The sequence below is a fragment of the Falco naumanni genome, chromosome W (genome assembly GCF_017639655.2).
Source record: "Falco naumanni isolate bFalNau1 chromosome W, bFalNau1.pat, whole genome shotgun sequence".
Classification (NCBI taxonomy): domain Eukaryota; kingdom Metazoa; phylum Chordata; class Aves; order Falconiformes; family Falconidae; genus Falco; species Falco naumanni.
In genome coordinates this window covers 28,608,856-28,629,325 of record NC_054079.1, presented here as the reverse complement: position 1 = coordinate 28,629,325, position 20,470 = coordinate 28,608,856, and the positions used below count along the sequence as shown (strand labels likewise).

Below are 20,470 nucleotides of genomic sequence, written 5' to 3'. Positions count from 1 at the left end.
TTTCTGCTGGCATTCATGCCCACCGGTCATTTGACAAGATATTGCACGTCATTAATTTAAATTCTGAAACTACCAGCCAGAAAATGAACGCATGGGGGGTGGTGGGGGCACGTGTGCACGGAGTGCAAAACCTGAAGGAGGCCGTAAATGGCCAGGAGGCAACACCAGCAATATAGAACTTGAACACAGGGCGAAGGTTAACGTAAACAAGTCCCGCGTGGATGTAAACTTTTTTTTTTTTCTTTCAGACAAAATGGCCTTTATTGATTATACAAACTATTTATATATCTTAGACAGTGCAGGTGTTAGACCCTGATACGTTTTTGTGTCCTTCTTGCTTGCTATTTGCTGTTGCTGTAGATGCCTGTATGCTGTGGTTCTAAGTTCCGGTTCTTCACATCCTGTTTACATAACTGACAATTTGTGGCTGTCTTTGAAGTCAACTAACTTGTCTGCAGACCCACTGCAGACCCTAACAATTCCCCCTTTTTGTTTTTTGAACAGCTAGTACCAGGTTTGTCATGTTCTGCAGGGCCCTTGCAAACATGACAGCAACCAAGGCAATAGCAAACAAACAATACTGCCAATTGAGTGAATGGATGCCAAAAAGGCTGACATTTTCTCAGATTTTGGTAACATGTTGCTGCAATGGGGTGCCTAAAATCCATGCAGCACATACCATCAAAATCCTCACAGCCAACTTGAGCCAACAACAAAAAGCCAATAGTTGCTCTGTTTTGTATATAATGGTGGCAAATTTGACTCACATTCTTAACTGCCTAACAAACAAGGTGATTTAACTCTTTAATGCTTTCCCTGCTGTTACTTCGAATAAGAGAAGAACTGCTGCAATACGTACCCATCAGTTCCATAAATCAACTACATCATTACATGCTTCATCCAAAGTTATACTGCGTTTAAATGCATTATACTTATCAGCATGTTCACGTGTTGACTTATGTGGGTGTCATGGTCCCATCATAGCCTCCTACTACATTAGCATCTACATAAAGACAACTATCAACATTTAAAGTGCAAACAATATCAACTTCTTTTGGGTTAACATTATACAGAGGTAATCAATTATCGAAAATATCAAGGCTTTCAGTAAGATTCTTCATTCCCCGCATACATTCACTTTTTTGCAACAATGTCTGCAAGTCAGTTTCAAGGAAGGGCACACCAAACAAGGACTGGTTCAGTAAGGAGGCCATACATTAGTTGTTGGGTTGACTGGCGGCAGCAGTGCTCCCACGGTCTGGCACGCTAAGCTCTGGCCGCACACAGCGAGCAGGTATCCATCGCGGACCTTCATCTGTAGAAACACAAGCATAACCTCTCCCCCAAGTTAACAATTCATGCGGTCCCGACCAATGCCCGGTACAAAGGTCTTTCGTGCGTGCTAAAACACCTTCATACTTTTGCTGCTTGTCACCAATTGACACAAAATGTCGCACAGTGGGAGGCACCACATGGTCGACAGAGATTTTCAGAAAGTTCAAAACATAACATGCTTTCTCTAATCGTGCCTCTGGGGTCATTCCCTTAATTCCCCTTTTTTTTTTTTTTTTTTTTTTTTTGAGTTAGTGCCACTTTATTAATAGACTCACACCAATTTATACCCCCAGCTAAAAATACACACGCTACGCAGGCTTTGTTATTTAAAAGGTGATAGGTTAAAACTACTCGTTCACAAGCTTCCATCTCCCCTATGATTGGTCCCGATGTGGTGCCCACACGCTGCTCCCCCCTTGTGCAGGCATCCTGTTCTTTCTCTTCTTTCTGTCCAACTCTCTTATCTCTCTGTGAATACAGTTTCTTTGTCTCCCTTGGCCTTGCATATGTCCTTCACAACAGCTGCAGCTTGTTACAGCTTTGGCCTGCTCGGCCTGCTATTACAACACAGTTACTTGGTCTGGATTGCTCGTGATATGTCCGTTGTCTTCCAGCCATTCCACAAATCCCCCTTTTTGTTTTTGAGCGATCCAGACCCCTTTTATTATTCTGTTCATAATTCTCATAAAGCAATTCCACACACAGCCCAATATTATTAAAAAGATTACAATGGCAATTAATACCGTTATCCCATGCAGAAACAAATCTTTTAACCATCCAGTAATTCCAAAACTCTGTAGCCAGTCCGTTAACCCGTTCTCAATCTTTATGACCTGTAAATTTTTTCTCAACTCAGCAAGCTGCTTATGAATACAGTTTGAGTTAACAGCCAAATTCATACAATACTTTCCTTAGCGCTGTTCACTACAGGCTACTCTCTACTGTTCATGCTTTTTCCTTATCTTCTAGAGGTGAGATCACATTCCTCCTTTGTTTCTGTCTCATCCTAGTTTCTTCTCATACTCCCCCAAAGTTATTTACCTCTTTGCTGCAGGATCTCAGCTGCACATCATCAAAGCAAGGCCAAAACTGCACATCAATGTCAAAACAACCCACTGTCTCTGTTCTGTACAATTCTACAATTTCCTCCCCCCATTGGGCTGATGTATTTAGGCAACCAGTCTGCGTCAGGTAGTTCATTGCTGGCTGCGTTATCACAGTTTTTTGAATCCTCCTCTTCATCTGAACTAGATGAAGGGAGGGTTGCCACGTCCAAATAACTCGGCGGCTGTTCTCGCCGACGCCATGTTTGGGTGTTGTCCCCTGCTTTGTCTATTCTGCGCAATCTGTCTTCGCCTTGCCTAATAGCCTCCCACACACTACTTTCTTTCGCCTTATCCCTTTCCTGCAGTTTTTGTTCCTCAACTTTTAATCTCCGCAGTAAATTTGCCAGGTCATCTGTCGGGTATAAGTTCTTTTGATCCCATTTTGCATTCTTATCTTCTACCGGATAGCATTCCGCCTTTCTTTGTGATGGTGGACTGTCCGGTAAATTACCCGGTGGACTAGGAGGAGGACTAGGAGGTTTAGAGTCCCCTGCTAATGAAGCGCCCACCTGCGCTTCCTGATTTATTCCCGGGAGCCGAGGATGCTCCGTACCAAATATAGATGCTCCTGCCGCAGCCCATATTTGAGCCCCTTCACGTTTTTTGTTCATAGCACGACATATCTTACCCCAGGTTGAACCCCACGCCATCGTGCCCATTTTCTCAGATTCCCAAATTTCTTGTTCAAAAATTTCCCACAGTTCACAACGCATAATATCTTGCGGGTTAACAATCAACCCTCTGCCCTTCATCCATAGGATGATTTCCGTTATATCTTTCCACGGGCATTTTCCCCCCGCCTCCTTCACCCATTTTTTCAATACCCGTACCACAAAATCAACATCAACATCTTTTTCCAGCTTCATCGCCCCTCCAGAGGTCCAGCGTCGTCCAGCGCGCTGCCTCCCAGGATCACGTCGGGGTCACCACTTGTTGTAGCTCATGACATGTCCAAACCTCAGCGCAGCACCTGAGGGACCATCAGCACTCAGACTCTCATAGAGAGGAAGGCAAAATGGCAGTTTTTTGAAAGACACAGGCACTTATATACTAGTAGCAGAGCCAGCCCCTTCGTGGGCGGTTTTCTACTTAGTTCCTACATTTCCGTCACTACACGTGATCTTCCGCATTGCCACATCCCTATGCTACTACACTGACATAATTTAGGAGTGTACAAGAATCCTAAAAAAGATATTTGAAAGAGTAAGTTTACTTGAAAAATTAAAATCTCATAGTGAACACTAAAGTAACTGTTGCTCCCCTCCCAAGTTTGAATATTCTAATAGTCTGTAGAAATAAGATTTGTCTGGGGTACTAACATCAATAGATTATAGTCCTCCAAAATCAAAATAAAAGCTTGCTAAATATATTTGATTCTCTTTTGCTACATAAACCTTTTAAATTCTCCAATAGAAAAAAGAGGATTTTTTTCCTCTTTAATATCTTGATTATAGCCTTAAAGGCCCACATATGTCAGATCCCCTCACAAAGAAATGTTCACAAACTAGTAAGAGAAAACAAAATACTCTGTATTTTTAAACTTCTAAGCAAAAAACCTCAAAACAAAAAAAAACCACAACCAAACAAGAAAAACCTACAAAGAAAAAACAGGGAACAAACACATAAGAATTTAACTGAACTGCTCAGTTGTTCTACTTTCCCATTCTTTCTCATTTAGTCCTTTTTCACTTGACTGTGTATCTAAACTGTAAACTATTTTGGGTGAGGGAGTTGTTCTCTCACTTTCATATTTGTCAGTAAAGATTGCTGGTGTTCTGTACTAACAAGTAACTGTGTCCTGGTTTCAGCTCGGATGGAGTTAATTTTCTTCTTAGGAGCTAGTACAGTGCTGTGTTTTGGCTCTGATGCGAGAACAATGTTGATAGCACACTGATGTTTTTAGTTGTTGCTGGGTGATGTTTATACTAAGTCAAGGACTTTTCAGTTTCTCAGGCCTTGCCAGCCAGAGGGCTGGAGGGGCACAAGGAATTGGGAGGGGACACAGCCAGGTCAGCTGATCTGAACTAACCAAAGAGGTATTCCATACCATGGGATGTCATGCTTGGTATATATATCTGGGGGTTTAGCCAGGGAGGGCAGATTGTTGCTCGGGGACTGGCTGGGCATCGGTCAGCAGGTGGTGAGCAGTTGCATTTGTGCATCACTTGTTTTCTTTCTTCCTTTCCCTCTAGATTTTATTCTTCACCTCCCTTCTTATTATAACTATTATTGTTATTATTTTTCTTTCATTTTCATTCAATTTCAATTATTAAATTGTTCTGACCTCAACCCTTGATTTTTACATTCCTTTCCAATTCTCCTCATCCCTCTAGGTGAGGGGGGAGTGAGTGAATAGCTACATGGTACTTAAATACTGGTTAGGGTTAAACCACGACAAACTGTTATAAACAACAACATGAATACTCTTTCATACAAACTTGCTAGAATTTTTAATGATCAAGAATGAGGATTAGAAAAGAGATTCTATACTTCAGCCTAGAAAACTGGAAATTAGCTGAAAGGAATGAGACAGCCAGACCCCAGGAGTTAAGGAAGAGATGTTCATAGTGCCAATAGTGGCACGAAGCAATGAAAGGACAGAGGGGAATCTAATTTTAAAGGTCTAGAAGAAACATTGTCCTGGTTTCGGCTGGGATAGAGTTAATTTTCTTCTTGGTAGTTAGTGCAGTACTGTGTTTTGGCTGTGATGGGAGAACAATGCTGATGGGATACTGATGTTTTTAGTTGTTGCTGGGCAATGTTTGTACTAGAGTCAAGGACTTTTCAGTTTCTTGGACCCTGCCAGCCAGAGGGCTCGGGAGGCACAGGACACTGGGAGGGGACACAGCCAGGACAGGTGACCCAAGCTAGCCAAAGAGGTATTCCATACCATATGACGTCATGCTGAGTATATAAACTGGGGGAAGAAGAAGGAAGGGGGGGACATTTGGCATTATGGCATTTGTCTTCCCGAGTAACTGTTATGTGTGACGGAGCCCTGCTTTCCTGGGGATGGCCGAACACCTGCCTGCCCATGGGAAGTGGTGAATGAATTCATTGCTTTGTTTTGCTTGCATGCATGGCTTTTGCTTTACCAATTAAATTGTTCTTATCTCAACCCTGGAGTTTTACATTCCTTTCCGATCCTCTTTCCCATCCCTCTGGGTGGGGGGGAGTGAGCAAGCAGCTGCGTGGTGCTTGGTTGCCAGTTGGGGTTAAACCACGACACACATAAAGGGTTGAAAATGAGACACAAGTGAATCACTGTAGCATGAATGTGGCTCTCATTCACAAAGCTCAATGTAGTAGAAATCTGATATTATGTAGGTCCCAGATTTTTGAAATTGCCCAAGCCAAAATGTTGCTGGGAAGAAAATTCCAAGCTTTACAGTAACACTGTACAACAGACAACAGCGACTGGGTCTGAAACAAGGGATGTCCTCTCTCCAGTGGCCAGTTCAGCAGGATCACAGAGAGGCTATGACAGTTATTTTACAGACATCTCTATCTGCAGTGCAATCCATTTCTTTTTTAATGGAAAAATTTAGTACTTCAAGGGTACCCAAAAGTACTAGTAAATAAGCGATTTGGTTCAAAATGGAAATAAAGAATATGTGTATGTTTATCACCGTATAATCAATAGATTATTAGATTCTATTAATTGATTTAAAAAAATGATTATGAAAGAAACATGACAGGGAACTTGTTCATTCATGCAAATAGCTATATGTAAAACAGAATAGCCACAGTATGAGAAAAAGTAATTCATAGTTATATTTATGGAATTGGTAAGAACTCATTAAGAAAGTACAATTCGCATTTGCCAATCTTAAAAATCAGAACTTAAATCACATTATAGAAGAGCATAAACTGGTTATTAGTTCTGAGTGGCAGTATTTATACCTGTTATGATACATAACCACAATTTTAAACATTGTGTTGATTAATAAGTTTGCCACTAAATGCAGTTCACTAAGGCTCGGTTCTCAGTGCATTTCTGTAAAATTTTGTGTACAGTCATTATTTTCATCGCTGTAATTGAAATTGTTACCTGCTTTATTTCAAGATTAAATTCTAAACATTTTTTCTTTTTTCATCTTGTAAAACTCACATAATTCCATATCACAACACAATCACCATCAGATAAAATTATTATTAACGATTTTCCCAGTACATCTGGAACCACAGCCTAGAAAGTCTGATGTTCACAGAAGGCAAATTGGTAGAAACAATACTAAAACATACAAATAATGGACATGTGGATAAATATTGGCATAGGGGGAAGCGTGAACTTGGCTTTTTAGAGGCAAATCATGTTTCACAATTCTTTTGGACCACTCTAGGTATATCTCAGCTCTTAATTTTTCCATTACACATGGTGTTCCCAGATCCAACTCTCCCTCATTCTTAATATACAGAATACTCCTATACCTTTTCTTACATGATACCAAATATATTTTCAAATGTCAGCTAGCTCCTGGCACAAGCTCAAATTTGGCAGCAGGTAACACAATTAAAAGATGGAAAAAACACTTCTTTGCTCAACATTGCTTTTTAAAATACTGTTGCTTTACCACTTTGTTAACTTATCTACTTTTCCACTTTTTTTGCTACATTGTCTGTTTCAAATTTGAAAATCTGATGTCTAAAACTGTGGTTCCAAAAATCGTTCAGTGATAAGACTGTGGAATGTTAATTTTACCTGTTTTTTTTTAATGGAGGGTATCTAGCAGTGTTGGGGCTCTTGCTGTATTGAATGATTATACTGAACTTTGAAGCAAGTGGAAAAATACTGAAGAAATAAGACGAGGTCACGACCAGAACAGTGGAATGAAGAGGGAGGAACAAATTGCAGATGCTTGCACAAAACCAGGGCCAGCAGGACGCGATAAGAGGAGCTGGGAAAGGGCAGAAAAGAGCCTACGTGCCAGAATGAGCAGAAACAGAACTCTTGCCAATAAGCAATTGTTAACCAATCATATTATTATACGCTTGTAAGATAGCCAATCATATTATCACACGCTTATAGAGTGCCTTATAAAAGTGTACCTGGTTTGTACAATAAACGGATCAGATCTTGAACTCCATGAGTATTTGAATCTGACTCCCGCTCGCCCGAAATGCCCGCAGCATCTGGTGACCCCGACGTGATCCGGTGAGGGTCGACAGGATCGGTCAAAAAGTCAGGAGGATTCATTAAGGATCGTGTTACAAGCTGCGGAGCCGGCGAGGATCCTGCTGCCAGCGGAGAGAGAGCTGGGCGCCCGAAGAAAGGCGGAACGTGCACGGCTGACCGGTGAGTCAGGAAACAAGCAGGATGGGGATCACTGCATCAGTGGTGGAAAAAACAATCGTAGACAGTTTGATGAAACTGGCAGAGAAAACTGAAACGCCAGTCTCACGGCAGGCAGTAATTGATCTGCTATGTTGGAGTCGCCGCCGTGGTTACCTTGCTTCTACGCAAGATGTATACAATAATGAAACATGGAAGAAAGTGGGAGAGGACTTGTGGGAATCTGTGCAAGTCGGGACTAAGGGGGTAAAGACTTTGGCTCGCACGTATCGGGCTGTACGGGGTATGGTCGCGCAGTTACACGGCGAGGCGCAAGTCGCTGCAGCTGTTAAAGCTGCAGTGCGGCCTCCCGGCGATCCTACTGCTCAGTCGGAGGAAGAGCCAGAGGGGCAACCTCCGTGTGAAAGTCCCCCCGATTATACATCTAAAGCTTATCCAGTAATGACTACTGCTGAACGAATAGCGTGGGGATTAGATGATGAATTACCACCCTGGTGTCCTGATAAGGAACAAACGGCAAGCGGCAGACAGACATTAATACCGGCAATTGCGAGTACTGGATGTAAAACTGCTGGGGTGGGAACGGCACAGCTCCACCAGCTCCTAAATAACATAAAGTAATTTTGATATGGAGAAATAGTGTGAAATGGGGACAATGGACATCGACTGTGATTGTATATGTCTGCTCAAGGAATGTGGGTATGGTGACTAGTCATGGGTGCGGTGTCTGGTCACATAGGCACACAGCTCTGAGGAGACAAGTACAGTTTTGGGGAGACGCCTGCCCTTCTTCCTCTAACAAAAGGGGCTATTTAAAAAAAAAAAAAAAAAAAAAAAAAAGAATGAGAAAAGGATGAGAGATATTTCAATGCTATCTAGAGGGAGGGAGTGCTAAGTTTCCTTGCTGGAGAAGATCGGATGGTCACAAGAACATGAATCACCTACAAACCTGCAAGACCACCACATTCCAGGAAACGGACTGATAAGCTAATTAACATACGAAGCGGGGTTTAGGTAACGAATATGTATAGGCGTTAATTGAATATTCATTTGTTTCATTGTATAAATGTGGGATGGTTCGTCACTTCGGGCATGCACGCTTGTGGAGGAGCGATCCCCCGTGCATCTGCGCGCAATAAACATACCTACTTTATAACTTTCGAGTTATAGAGTCAAATTCCGCACGTCAGTTTTGGCGAGGCAGGCAGGAGGATTTCTGCTCGGCTGAGGGACCAGCTGCGGAGCGGACGCTCCTAGGCGCGCCCCGGGAGATTTCCTCGGAGGAGCCTCCTCTTCTCAGCTGTTCACCCGGGAGCAGAAGAGAACCCCTGGATCCGCGGATAAAACGGTATGTTTAGTAACGGGGCGGCTGGTGAGACGCACAGAGACGTCCGGCGTGCAGCGCAGTCCCCAGGAGGAAAAAAAAAAAAAAAAGAAAAAAAAAAGAAAAAAAAAAAAAAAAAAAAAGGGGGGGGGAAGCTAAAAACTTCCTTTAGGTTGTCTTAACAATTGGGGAATTCCTAGAATGTAATAACTGAAATAGCGCTCTGTGTCTTGTTTGTTCTATGTGTTGTCTTGTTACATGTTCAAAACTTGGAGTTATGAAATGTATGTTGAAAAATAATAATATTCTGGTAATTCGTGGCAAATAGCGGAAAACTTAACACTCTGCTTAAGACCAGGAAAAATGTGGGGGTTTTTTTGTTTGTTGTTTGTTTTTTGGCAATTGTTCATTGAAATGCATACTTTGTGAACTGTCAGTGTTCCTAAAAGTTGTACATAAGTGCACGGTACCGTATAACATACTGCTTGTGTGACTGAGGGCTGCCCGGAGAGTGTGAATGGTGTGATTGAGATGCGCATTTTGATTTTCAATGTATAGCTTAATTATTTTGACTGAGTGTGAGTGCAAGAGTGCTTGAGACATGCGTTTGAGTGCAATATGAGCAAGGAGCTCTATCCGCGTTTCTGACCTTGGGTGGCTAAGGCGACCGGAGAAAAAGTAATTAAAATTGTAAAATGGGAAATGGAAGGAGTAAGCCCTGTGAAAAATCGCCCTTGGGTTGTATATTAAAACATTGGAGTGATATCGTAGGACATGGTGGTACCGAAAATAGAAGGAAATGGATTAAATATTGTAATCAGTGGTGGCCTTTGTATAAATTGGGGAGTGATGCGAAATGGCCTCAGGAGGGAGGAACGTTAGATTATAACACTCTCCTGCAATTAATGTTGTTTCTGAGGAGAGAGGGAAAATGGGACGAAGTATCCACCGACAGCTGGAGGAGTTAAGAGATCGTATACATCAAGTTAAAGAAGGTTCTTCAGGTATAGATGCGTGGTTTGCTTCTTTGGGCATTGGAGGGTGGTTGAGGGATTTACTGAAACAAGGTCTGTCTATATTGTTGTTTGTTATTCTTTTGTTACTTTTAGTGCCTTGCCTTTTACAATGTTTTCAGAGCTGTGTGGAACGCAGTATTAATGCTGTATTTAAAAAGAAAGGGGGAGGTGTTGGGGCTCTTGCTGTATTGAATGATTATACTGAACTTTGAAGCAAGTGGAAAAATACTGAAGAAATAAGACGAGGTCACGACCAGAACAGTGGAATGAAGAGGGAGGAACAAATTGCAGATGCTTGCACAAAACCAGGGCCAGCAGGATGCGATAAGAGGAGCTGGGAAAGGGCAGAAAAGAGCCTACGTGCCAGAATGAGCAGAAACAGAACTCTTGCCAATAAGCAATTGTTAACCAATCATATTATTATACGCTTGTAAGATAGCCAATCATATTATCACATGCTTACCGAATGCCTTATAAAAGTGTACCTGGTTTGTACAATAAACGGATCAGATCTTGAACTCCATGAGTATTTGAATCTGACTCCCGCTCGCCCGAAATGCCCGCAGCATAGCAGTTTCTTGAATTACTATTTCTCAAATGAAAGACTATAGCATATTGTAAAAATGAAAAAAACCTTTGGATTAGAAACAGAAACGACTGTGGGAACTAAGTAGGGCATTAGAAAAATGTGCTAAAAATATACCTGTTCCCAGAGTAAGAAGGTGGACAGGACCATTCTGCAGTAGCTGACATCAGTAGCTATCAGTCAAGGTAAGAGGGGAAATGAAATTGTACATAGAAATTCCAGTAAATATATGCCACAACCTTAAATAAATGTCTGTATGGGATTTTTTTGTTTGTTTGTTGTTTTCCTTCCACTAATGCAGCTCTATTGGTGTTTCTAACAGTGGAGGAAGGATGCAGGTGTTATCACCATGTCATCTGGTCCTGCTCAGGGCAATACTAATAAATGTTTATAGATTTCTCTAGAAAAAGGCATTTTACTGCCTGTAAAAATGAGGTAATAGTTGTCAAAGTTGTGAAGAGAACATATTTACAATCATAAGAGATATGGTAGGATGGGATGAAGGATAACATCAAGGCACCTCCTCAAGGAAGTCAAAAGGGTGGTCTGAACTGGTAAGGTTCAGACAGGATCTGTTGGTACCTGATGTTAATAAACATAAAACAATCCATACTGGCAAATCTCTTTGTTCCTAAAGTGTCTCACTTCCTGCCTATTTCTGATAGCAACAACTTGTACCAAGATGTTTTCAACAATTGCTAATATTTCAGAAAAAACTAGATGCTGACAAGGAACTGCAAAGCCCAGTTTAAATTTTCCAGTGCAGGGAGTAAAGCTATTGTTTGATTAGTTATCAACTCTGAGCAATTAATTTAGCCTCTCCATATAAACTTCTAACTTACTAATAATTAATGAACCTTTTACAGTCTGGGTTAGAATCACAGATAAAGTGTTATCCATAGAAAACATTAATTAAAATAGCAGTAATTCTGTGTGTATGCCCAATTCTGAAATTATAAATGCACTGATTTTCAGATAACAGTATGATGAAAGTGTAAACATTTCTGTAGAACCTTTTCAGATGTTTTTAATTTTTCTGTAGGCAAGATAATGAAAACTAAGATATTATAAAGTCTGTTCTACTTTCTAAACAAATCTTTCAGATAACCTAATTTTAAGTGATTACAATACCACAAAAATAGTAACTTTGTGGCATATAGTTAATTCTAGTTTTCTCTCCACTTTTAATTTTTTTTAGTTGCATGGCATGTTGAATTTAGCGTTACCTATTGTTTAATTATTAAAATATTCAGTTCAAGCTTAAACTATTTTACAAATTTAGTATATATTGTTACAAACAATATTATAAACAGAAATATTATATAAACCACAGATGTAACAGCATAAATATTAGCTATTCATGAGGCCTTATGAGATAGAAAGGGAAATTAACGTCTCCATCATTTGGTTGACAGGATTCAGATTTCTTTTTCAACCAGAGCAAATCAAAGTAGGAATAAAACCTGACTCCCTATTTTAGAGACACTGAACTACTGCAGAGTAACATCTCAGATGTTTTTGCCCGTGGCTTATAAAATTTCTCAGATTTATTTTTTCAGAAAATGTTAAGAATTATATCCTTGTCTCAGAAGACAACCATGGTGAAAGTGCCTTTTGACTAGGATAAGTTCCAAATTTCAGCCTGTATTTAAAGATTTCTCCTCTACTTAGATGCAAGATTATCTTTCTGGCCCAAAACCCAAGCTTTCCAAACTAATTTTATTATTCGATGCTCCTATATACCATATTATATTTTTATGGGTGTAGCCTGCACCTCAGATAACCAACAGCCTTTTAGAAGTACCAGGCCTTGATAGTAAGCATGTAGATAACATGTAGAGGATCAGAGGAAGGAGGAAAACTACTGGGGAATAAGAGCTGTGGAGTAAATCTTTTATATGCAGCCTACACTTCTAAAACTGCTCAAGTGAAGAGGATTTTTGTCTATTTTAAAGAAACTGAAGTTCCACATGTGAGAAAGAAGCGTGAGGCTTTGAATTGCTACCAGTTACTTTCCATATGTACCATTACTTTCTCACAGCTCTGTAACATCCAGCTTCCTAATGTTTATACCATGCATTTTTTGTTATAAATACCTGTCTTTCTAAATATATTCATAGCTTCAGTTTCTGCTTCTGTCTTTACATACCTAAGTCCACGTACAACAAGCAGTTCCACACACTGCTCTCTCTGACATAACTAAGGCCCTTCCACACAATCATTCATGCTGTATGGATTGATAGATCGCTGTGCTGAATTAAACCATTATTTTTTAGTTAGGCAAAAGATTATGATTGATGCCATTTAGAATGTCAAATTTCTAAAATATATCTTCCTCCAAAGTGTCCTAATAAGTTTTGCACATTAGTATTATCACCACACATATCTACACATTATTTTATTATTCAGACTCAAATACCTCCTCTCTCTTGAGCAAGCTCATCCTTCTTTATAATCTCATCATAGACTGCACTTCCTCAAAACAGGAAATAAATTTGTTTGAAAGTATTTTTAACTGTCCGCTTACATCTAAGAGACCATGCATGAGTTGAGTGTATTGCTTTTTGCTAGCCCAGAGATTAACCTGCTGTCCCTCAAATAGGGAAGCCGGAGCTTTTCCTCTATCACCATCTAGTGGGAAAGAAACAGGAAGTGCTGGAGGGCCGTGCAGTGGCTGTGGGCTGGCAGTTGGAGCGATTACCTTCTATTGACTCTGCTCCTGTGAACAGTGCTTGGAAATATGCACAGTTCCTGTCTTTCCACAGACGTGCACATAACTTATCTGAACTTCATGAGTATGAAATCAGGTTCTTGACAGAATGCCCTAACTGATGGATTTCACATTACCTGCTTTATCTGAATCTTGATATCCTGACATCAGATAACTCTCAGATAGGAGACTAAACTGAACGTTAGATCAGAGATGTTAAAAAAATCCAGCCCAACAGCTCTGAGTACATCACCTTTTTTAACCTCTTACCATTTTGGACAGAAGCAGAGTATTTTTGAATGCCATAAATTCCACGCATGGAGATTAAAAATTAGAAACTTCCCTAGCTATTATTGAGAGTAAACATTTACAACAAATAATTGAGGTTTCTTGTAAAATAACAAGCCACAAAACTGGCATGATTATTTTAGGGAAATAAAACAACTGGACATAATTTGCTCAACCCCTGAAACAAGGACAAGAGTAAGACACTATGGAAAAACATGTCTTTGGGATAAAAATTCAAAGAACAGAGGAAGATTTGTAACACTTATTTCCCTTTTTGCAGCTTTAAAGCAATAACTCTAACAAAGTGGTAAAGAAAAAAATGGATGTCAGGACAAATTTTATATCAAATAGGGCTAAAATTTAAAAGATTTATTGATATTTTCAGATACATTAGAGGGACATGGTAATAATTCAGAAAATTTTACATGGGCTAGGATATTTTAGTGTATGTGCTTCCAAACTAGATTTAAACTATTAAAGGGTGTCATTTCTCTCTTCATGTGTCAATATAGAGTTTAGAGTTACTTTTCTGACCTAGCTATGTATTTCCATACCTAAATTTCTTGTAAATATAATCCTAACACTGAATTTATTGACATGAAAACTAGGCAGAAGCTGACAGATGCCATGAGGGGAATTCAGTTTAAAGCACTGTCCATACCAATGCTTTTTTGCAACCTTAAATATCAACCAAGGCCAAAGGTGGCCAAGGTACCTTTTACAAGAAAAGGTTTATGGGTGTTCTGAAAGACTGGTTTTATATTATTGTCATGTTTATTTCTGAAGGAAGAAAAACAAGCTGTAGATTTTCTCTCTCTCTCTCACACCCCCCCCACACTCCCACCCACCCACACCCCCACACCCCCCACTCACCCCCACACACCCCACCCCCCATACACACCCACAACCCCGACACACCCCCACACAACCCCCACACACACACACACACACACACACCCCACCCCCACACCCCACCCACCCCACCGAATCATAGCCATCTGTGAGGCTGTAGTGTGAGAGAAAAGAAGTCCTTTCTGGAGTCTAACTGGAGAGGAGAACAGGAGGTCAATGGAATCAACCAGAACTTCAAAAGTCCCCAGTGCTCCCAACACTTCCTCATATGAAAAGGAAAGCTCTACATTTGACTGAAGAGAACCAAACAACAAAATTTACTGAGTAAATACAGTACCCTTGTTTACCCTTTTATTTAAAACTTGCACAAGTTCTCTAAGCAAAAGTAGACATTTCTTATATGTGTTGTATTAAACAAAATCTTGCAATTTATTGTTATTTTGCAAAATGGTTTCTTTCTCTTTTTACTTTTAAGGGTTGTGTTTGCAATTGTATACCATGTGTGCTTTCTAGATTAGAAAACTAGGCCTAATGTTGAAATATAAACCAAATGTGCAAAACACTTTTCAGACAAGAAGTTATACAGCTGTAATAAATTTAAATATTCTAATGCCTAGTTTGTTATAGGAAATGTAATACCAGCATTCATGAATTGTCAGACACCAGTAGAAGTAACTCACCTTGCATGGCCTTAAGCACTCTAAGAACTGCAATTCATACATCTACTCATACAACTTAAGAGGCTTCTAGAAAAAGCTCTCCTGCACTAGCACAGGTGACACAAACTTCTTGCAGAACTTCTACCAGAACTCTTTCCACATGTTCCCTGCTACCAAGACATGCCTAATAACCTTAATAACTTGGAGTAAAAGTAACAGTTTTCTTCTGCATTTACTTTAAGCTATATACCTCCCTTTCTTCCTACAAAATGTAAATGTCTCTTACTGTACAGTTCAGTATGGTTCAGAACAGTATCCTTTAGGAATTAGAGAACAAAAGAGAATGGGAAGAAAAAGAGTGGTCCAAAGAAGGAACCTTGTTCCAGCAAAGATGTCAGAGAGGGAAAATACTGAAAGAGAAACATTTAATTGCAGCCATTAAGGTCAGGGAAAATTACAGATCTCCAGTGCTATGAACCCAGGAGACAATCTGAGGAAGGGAAACAGGGTTTTTAGAGTTCAGTACAGCAAATAAACTGAAGAGGCTGAGAACTGAAAAGTTGATAATTTTTTTATATGTCTTATTTAGAATAACTGAAGTTTTCTGAGGGATTGAACTACCACTTGAAGTTGAGGGGAAGCAGGAATAGAGAAATGGAGGATTAGTTGAAGAAACAGAATTTTTTATCTAAATGACCCCTCACATTATATTATTTTAAAAAGTAAGTACATTTACTACAGTTTTCTTTAATTCCTCTGCAATTCTAACTGAGAAAGACCGTATATCAAAACCTATAACATCTTACCATACACTTAAGTGCTTAAATTGAGAAATGGAGGTTAGGACCCCAGCTCTCAGGTCAGGACACATCCATGTCTCCAGTTATTGCTCAAGAGGAAAAAAAAACACGTTTCTGAGAGGTGACTTAACCCACCTGAGAGGAGCAAATGTTTTCTGCTGACCGAGGGCAACGTATGTCCTCAAGGGATGAGGAGATTGCTGATCTGGGGTGGCAGGTATGCCACAGGGTCAACAAAGTTTTCCACTTCAAAACTTTAAAAAGAAAGAAAAAAATCCGTTCACCCAATCAATACTTAAGCATTGATACATATCTCCACAACACTTATTAAGAAGAAAACACAATGGATGACTTTACCTGATGGCATTTAAGTCCATCTTGAGTTTTTACACTGCCCATATGAGACAGTTCTTACAACCTTGACCTGTCTGTGATGTTTAAGTGTGACAGAGCTTGAGGCAGGATCCAAGTCTCTGAAAGAAAGAACCTTCTACAAGGGAGGGTTGGGATTTGGCAGAAAAGGAATTAAAAGTTAAGTGTCGGTGCCGAGGAACCCAGCGGACTGTTCCATTACCTGGAGAGGGGGAAATCTACTTCCATGCTATTAATTATTCGCTATAAAATTAAAGATAAAATTTCAAAAGGAGAGCGATAAACAGTCATTATAAAGCATGAGGAGGAGATCTATGAATTAAAAGAGGTGAACCTGAGGTAAAATCTTGAGGGCACCTCTCTCCTTTCTCCTGCGTGGGCAAGTTCCACTCAGGCGCCTGGTTTGAGGGAGGAGGCGAGGTGGCACTCCGGTAGCGTGTTTGGGGTTGGCTGGGTGTTTTAGGAGCTTTTAGATCCACTTTTATTTCTCCTTCCAGCATCACCAGCGTTTCCCTCCTCACTGGCGCTGTGGCTGCTCATAACAGTCTCATTTATCTGAGCAGGACTGGGAGGAGAGAAAAAAGGGAGAGCAGGGAAGCAGCGATGGGAGGTGGGGTTTGGAGTGACAAAGGCGCAGGCAGCGGCCACCACGGGGTCAGCCCGGGCTGCCGCTCAGTTAAGAGTCCAGTGACTTCTTCAGTCATAATCTGACGTACTGAGCCAAAATCTGCTCAGTAGGTGTAACAAATAGGCTTGGCTAACGGAAGTCCTGAGCATAAATGCAAGTAACTCGACCAGATTTCATACAAAGTGTTTTAAGAACCGGAGGCTGGGTGAGACCCACCACAGGCAGTTCTCAGGAACATGCTCAGCCATTGAGTACTTCTCCAGGCATCTGATTACACTAATGTATTGGAGTATTTGATATATTGTGTTCTTTAAGAATAATTTAAAATGTCCGTGTATACAAAAAATACTTTTTGCTATTAAGTGATTATACTGTGGTGTCTTTGATTTAGAGGCCCATAATAAAAATTTCTCAAGAAAGTGAGGAACTGGGTTCTTTGATCTGCACCTAGATGACAAGAAACTGAGGGCACTTAAAATGTTCATGAAGTAGCTGGTGTAGGAGCAGCTATCAGTGATAAACATGAGAGCTTTCCATCATACTAAAAATATTTCTGTAGAATCATAAGCATGTGCAGTGCTTCCCAGGCAACTTTAAAATGCCAGTCTCACTTCCTCTGAGAAACTCTGAAACTTAAAAGCAAACCAAAACCACACAGAATAAACAAATTAGGAGCATAAAATGAGGTGAATAGGAGGGGTATTGTCTTTGGAAAGTCCAATTATATTTTTAATGTGATATTTTCTTCTATATAATTAATAAGAACATTTATTGACTACCCAATTACACCTAAGTACCAGCTGAGTAGTATAAGCAATAATACTGTGATAACATGGTATGTATGGAGACTCCATATACTAAAGAGAAAGAAGAGATTGAACTACATTATAACAACGGTGATCCCTCTGGGGCACACCAGTGAAACATCACCAGGAAGTCTGCATTAATCATTGTTCTGGCACTATTTGTGGTTTTTTTTTTTTTTGTGGATAAATAAGGACTTCAGTGCACTAAGCAATCCTGAACCTTTCTTGAGCTCTACATTAACAAATAACCAAACATAGTATTTAATAACGAAAAGTTGCCATATGCTTTTGCAGCCAAAGGGAAGTATGTATGCTGGATGAAACCTATTAGATTAATAGTACCACAACTTTTTGCTTGGCACATACATGGTTGTAAGAATTTGTCCTTTAAATTTTTGCAGATGAAAAGAAAACATTCCTAAAGGCAATAATTAGTTATTATTCTACAGCTACTGAAACATGTAGTTGTATTTCTATAGCCTGATTATTACAGGTCTATAACTTCCCTGAAATTACATGTGAAATTTTTGATTTCAGGCAGTTTGGCATCAGTATATAGCATTTCAAATGAAATTTTGGGGAATCAGAGAAATTATATTTATTACATGTGAAGAGCATCAGCCATAAATAAGGCATATAGACATCTCTGAACTGCTTTTAGAAGAGGGCAAAGCTGTTACAAGGCCTTGTAAGAAAAATCTTCATTTAAAAATACACATTTGTTTTTATTGTTGGGAGGGAAGATTATTAAAGGAGTGAGAAGGAGGAAAAAAGATGTAACTAACTGCTAAGGATAATCAGTTTGACAGATTGTGAATGTTCAACAGTTATGCAGTTTTATACTAACTTCATAACACTATGAAGGTTATCAGAGTGCTGTGTAACACAATGTTCATGATAATGAAACAAAGACTCACAGGCTATAAAATATGTGACACTCCTGCCCCTATAGACCATGTTATATTTTTGAGTTAATCATCAACAATATAGGAACACTAAGCATTTTTCTCTTTTCAAGCTCTAGCTGGTATTAATGAGAAGATTTAGAAAATAAGGGGACTATAAGATTATGATGTGACTAACTGTAAAATAAAGACCAATGCCTTGCATTCAAAATTTAAATGGACTAGAAAAAGCTACATTTACCTTTATAAATCTAGATTTTAAAAGCAAAACAAAATCCCCAAACTTCTATTAGTACTTGTTTAGATGACCAATTTTTCATGAAACTGCATTATTAATGAAAACTCAGATGAGGTTAACATCAAAATACATAGCCTGTACAACTCAACATGCCCCTAGACTAGACAGTCAACTTTAGTACTTCTGAAGATTACATGGAAACATCCAAGTTTTCATAGCATAAGTAATATGCTAAGCTCTTAACAGTCAGTCATAAACACAGCACATTTATATTTTAAATTAAAAAAAAGAAATGAAACATTTACACTCTATAGTCTAAATGAAGTTTCTGAAACTAGCTGTGAAAAAACTGCAAATTGAAAGATCATATTTTCAAGTCTGCACATATATAACAATTTTTCTGAAACAATATTTTCATATAAGTATTTCTTATGGTATACTATATTTTAAACATCAATTTTATAGCATGGGTTTTACAATTAATCTCTTTACCAAGAGTATTCCTTATTTAACTGACTTTTTTATCCAAATGTTATTCAACACAAATACCTTTTCTATAGTATTAAAATAGGATATCCACCAAAACAAATTTTACATTCACCTTTTGTGATGAAAGTTTATTAAATAATGATTGATTACTGCTTATGAAAAAGTCTTTGATCATGTATTTAATTAGGAATTGTTTAACTTGGACAGTGAGCTCAAGGAGCTCAAGGGCAACTATAAATCGCATTTAATGGATCCAACAGGTGGTGCTTGTCCTAAGCCCCCTGAACAGGCAGGATGTGAGCAGGACCATCCAGACAAAAAAAACAACTGTGTGCAGCTGTGTCATGACAGTAACTCAACCACGCTTGGATGTCTGGCCAATGTCCCTGATGTGTGTGGACCTTATGGATCATGAGATAGTGTACACCTGCACTTAGCCTAAACTTAAAAGTTTGCAAACGCTAGGTATGTGAGCTGGGTTGGTTTTTTTTTTGCTGAGTATAAAGGCGGGCAAGCTCCAGGACTGGGCCAGAAGCCCTCATCTACAGGTGGACGCACCATATAGGAACTTCCCAGTTACCAAGAGACTCCTGACACTGGCTGCAACGGGGCTTCCCAGCCAAAGTGGGGGCCAGGATGATGTTATTAAGGTGGTAATTGGCCATGTATCCTTTTCTTAATCGCTGTAATGCTTTGCAGTAAGGATGTGATGCTTTGCTCATATTTCTCTTCTATCATATTGTGCATAATAACTAGTACTGTTTCCTTTTATCATATTGCATACTATCTTCCTTTATTATATTGTAATATAATAAACTAAATTTATTTTTATATTTGATTTGGAATCCATTTTTGCTTGGTATCCAGTCAGTCAGCATAACACCTACTCAAAGACATAATAAATTATTCTTTTGCCTCTATGGGCATTTGACTAGTTTGTAAACATTATTACAAGAAAAAATAAAACAGCAAGATCATTGCTTATAGAGAGAACCTTTTTTAAGCCAGTGGATTCTTTAAGAGGAACAGGTAGAGATTTTTATTTTGGATTATTTTTGCCAAT

General features: G+C 39.4%; 1 protein-coding gene across 5 annotated transcripts in view; it reads right to left on the bottom strand.

The window, feature by feature from the left end:
* Positions 1-2,365: 2,365 nt before the first annotated feature.
* LOC121080400 (hepatoma-derived growth factor-related protein 2-like) overlaps positions 2,366-20,470 on the bottom strand; it is a 29,909-nt gene continuing 11,804 nt past the window's right edge. For 4 of the 5 annotated variants that reach the window (XM_040578417.1, XM_040578416.1, XM_040578419.1 and 1 more), the window contains exons 3-4: positions 16,105-16,223; positions 2,366-3,411 (exon numbers count right to left, since the gene is read on the bottom strand). In XM_040578417.1, coding sequence (XP_040434351.1) covers positions 2,438-3,307 — 870 coding nt within the window. In that variant the 5' untranslated portion in view covers positions 3,308-3,411; positions 16,105-16,223 and the 3' untranslated portion in view covers positions 2,366-2,437. Of the gene's footprint in view, positions 3,412-16,104; positions 16,224-16,326; positions 16,431-20,470 lie in introns of those variants that run through there. The other variant, XM_040578421.1, reaches the window with a different exon arrangement.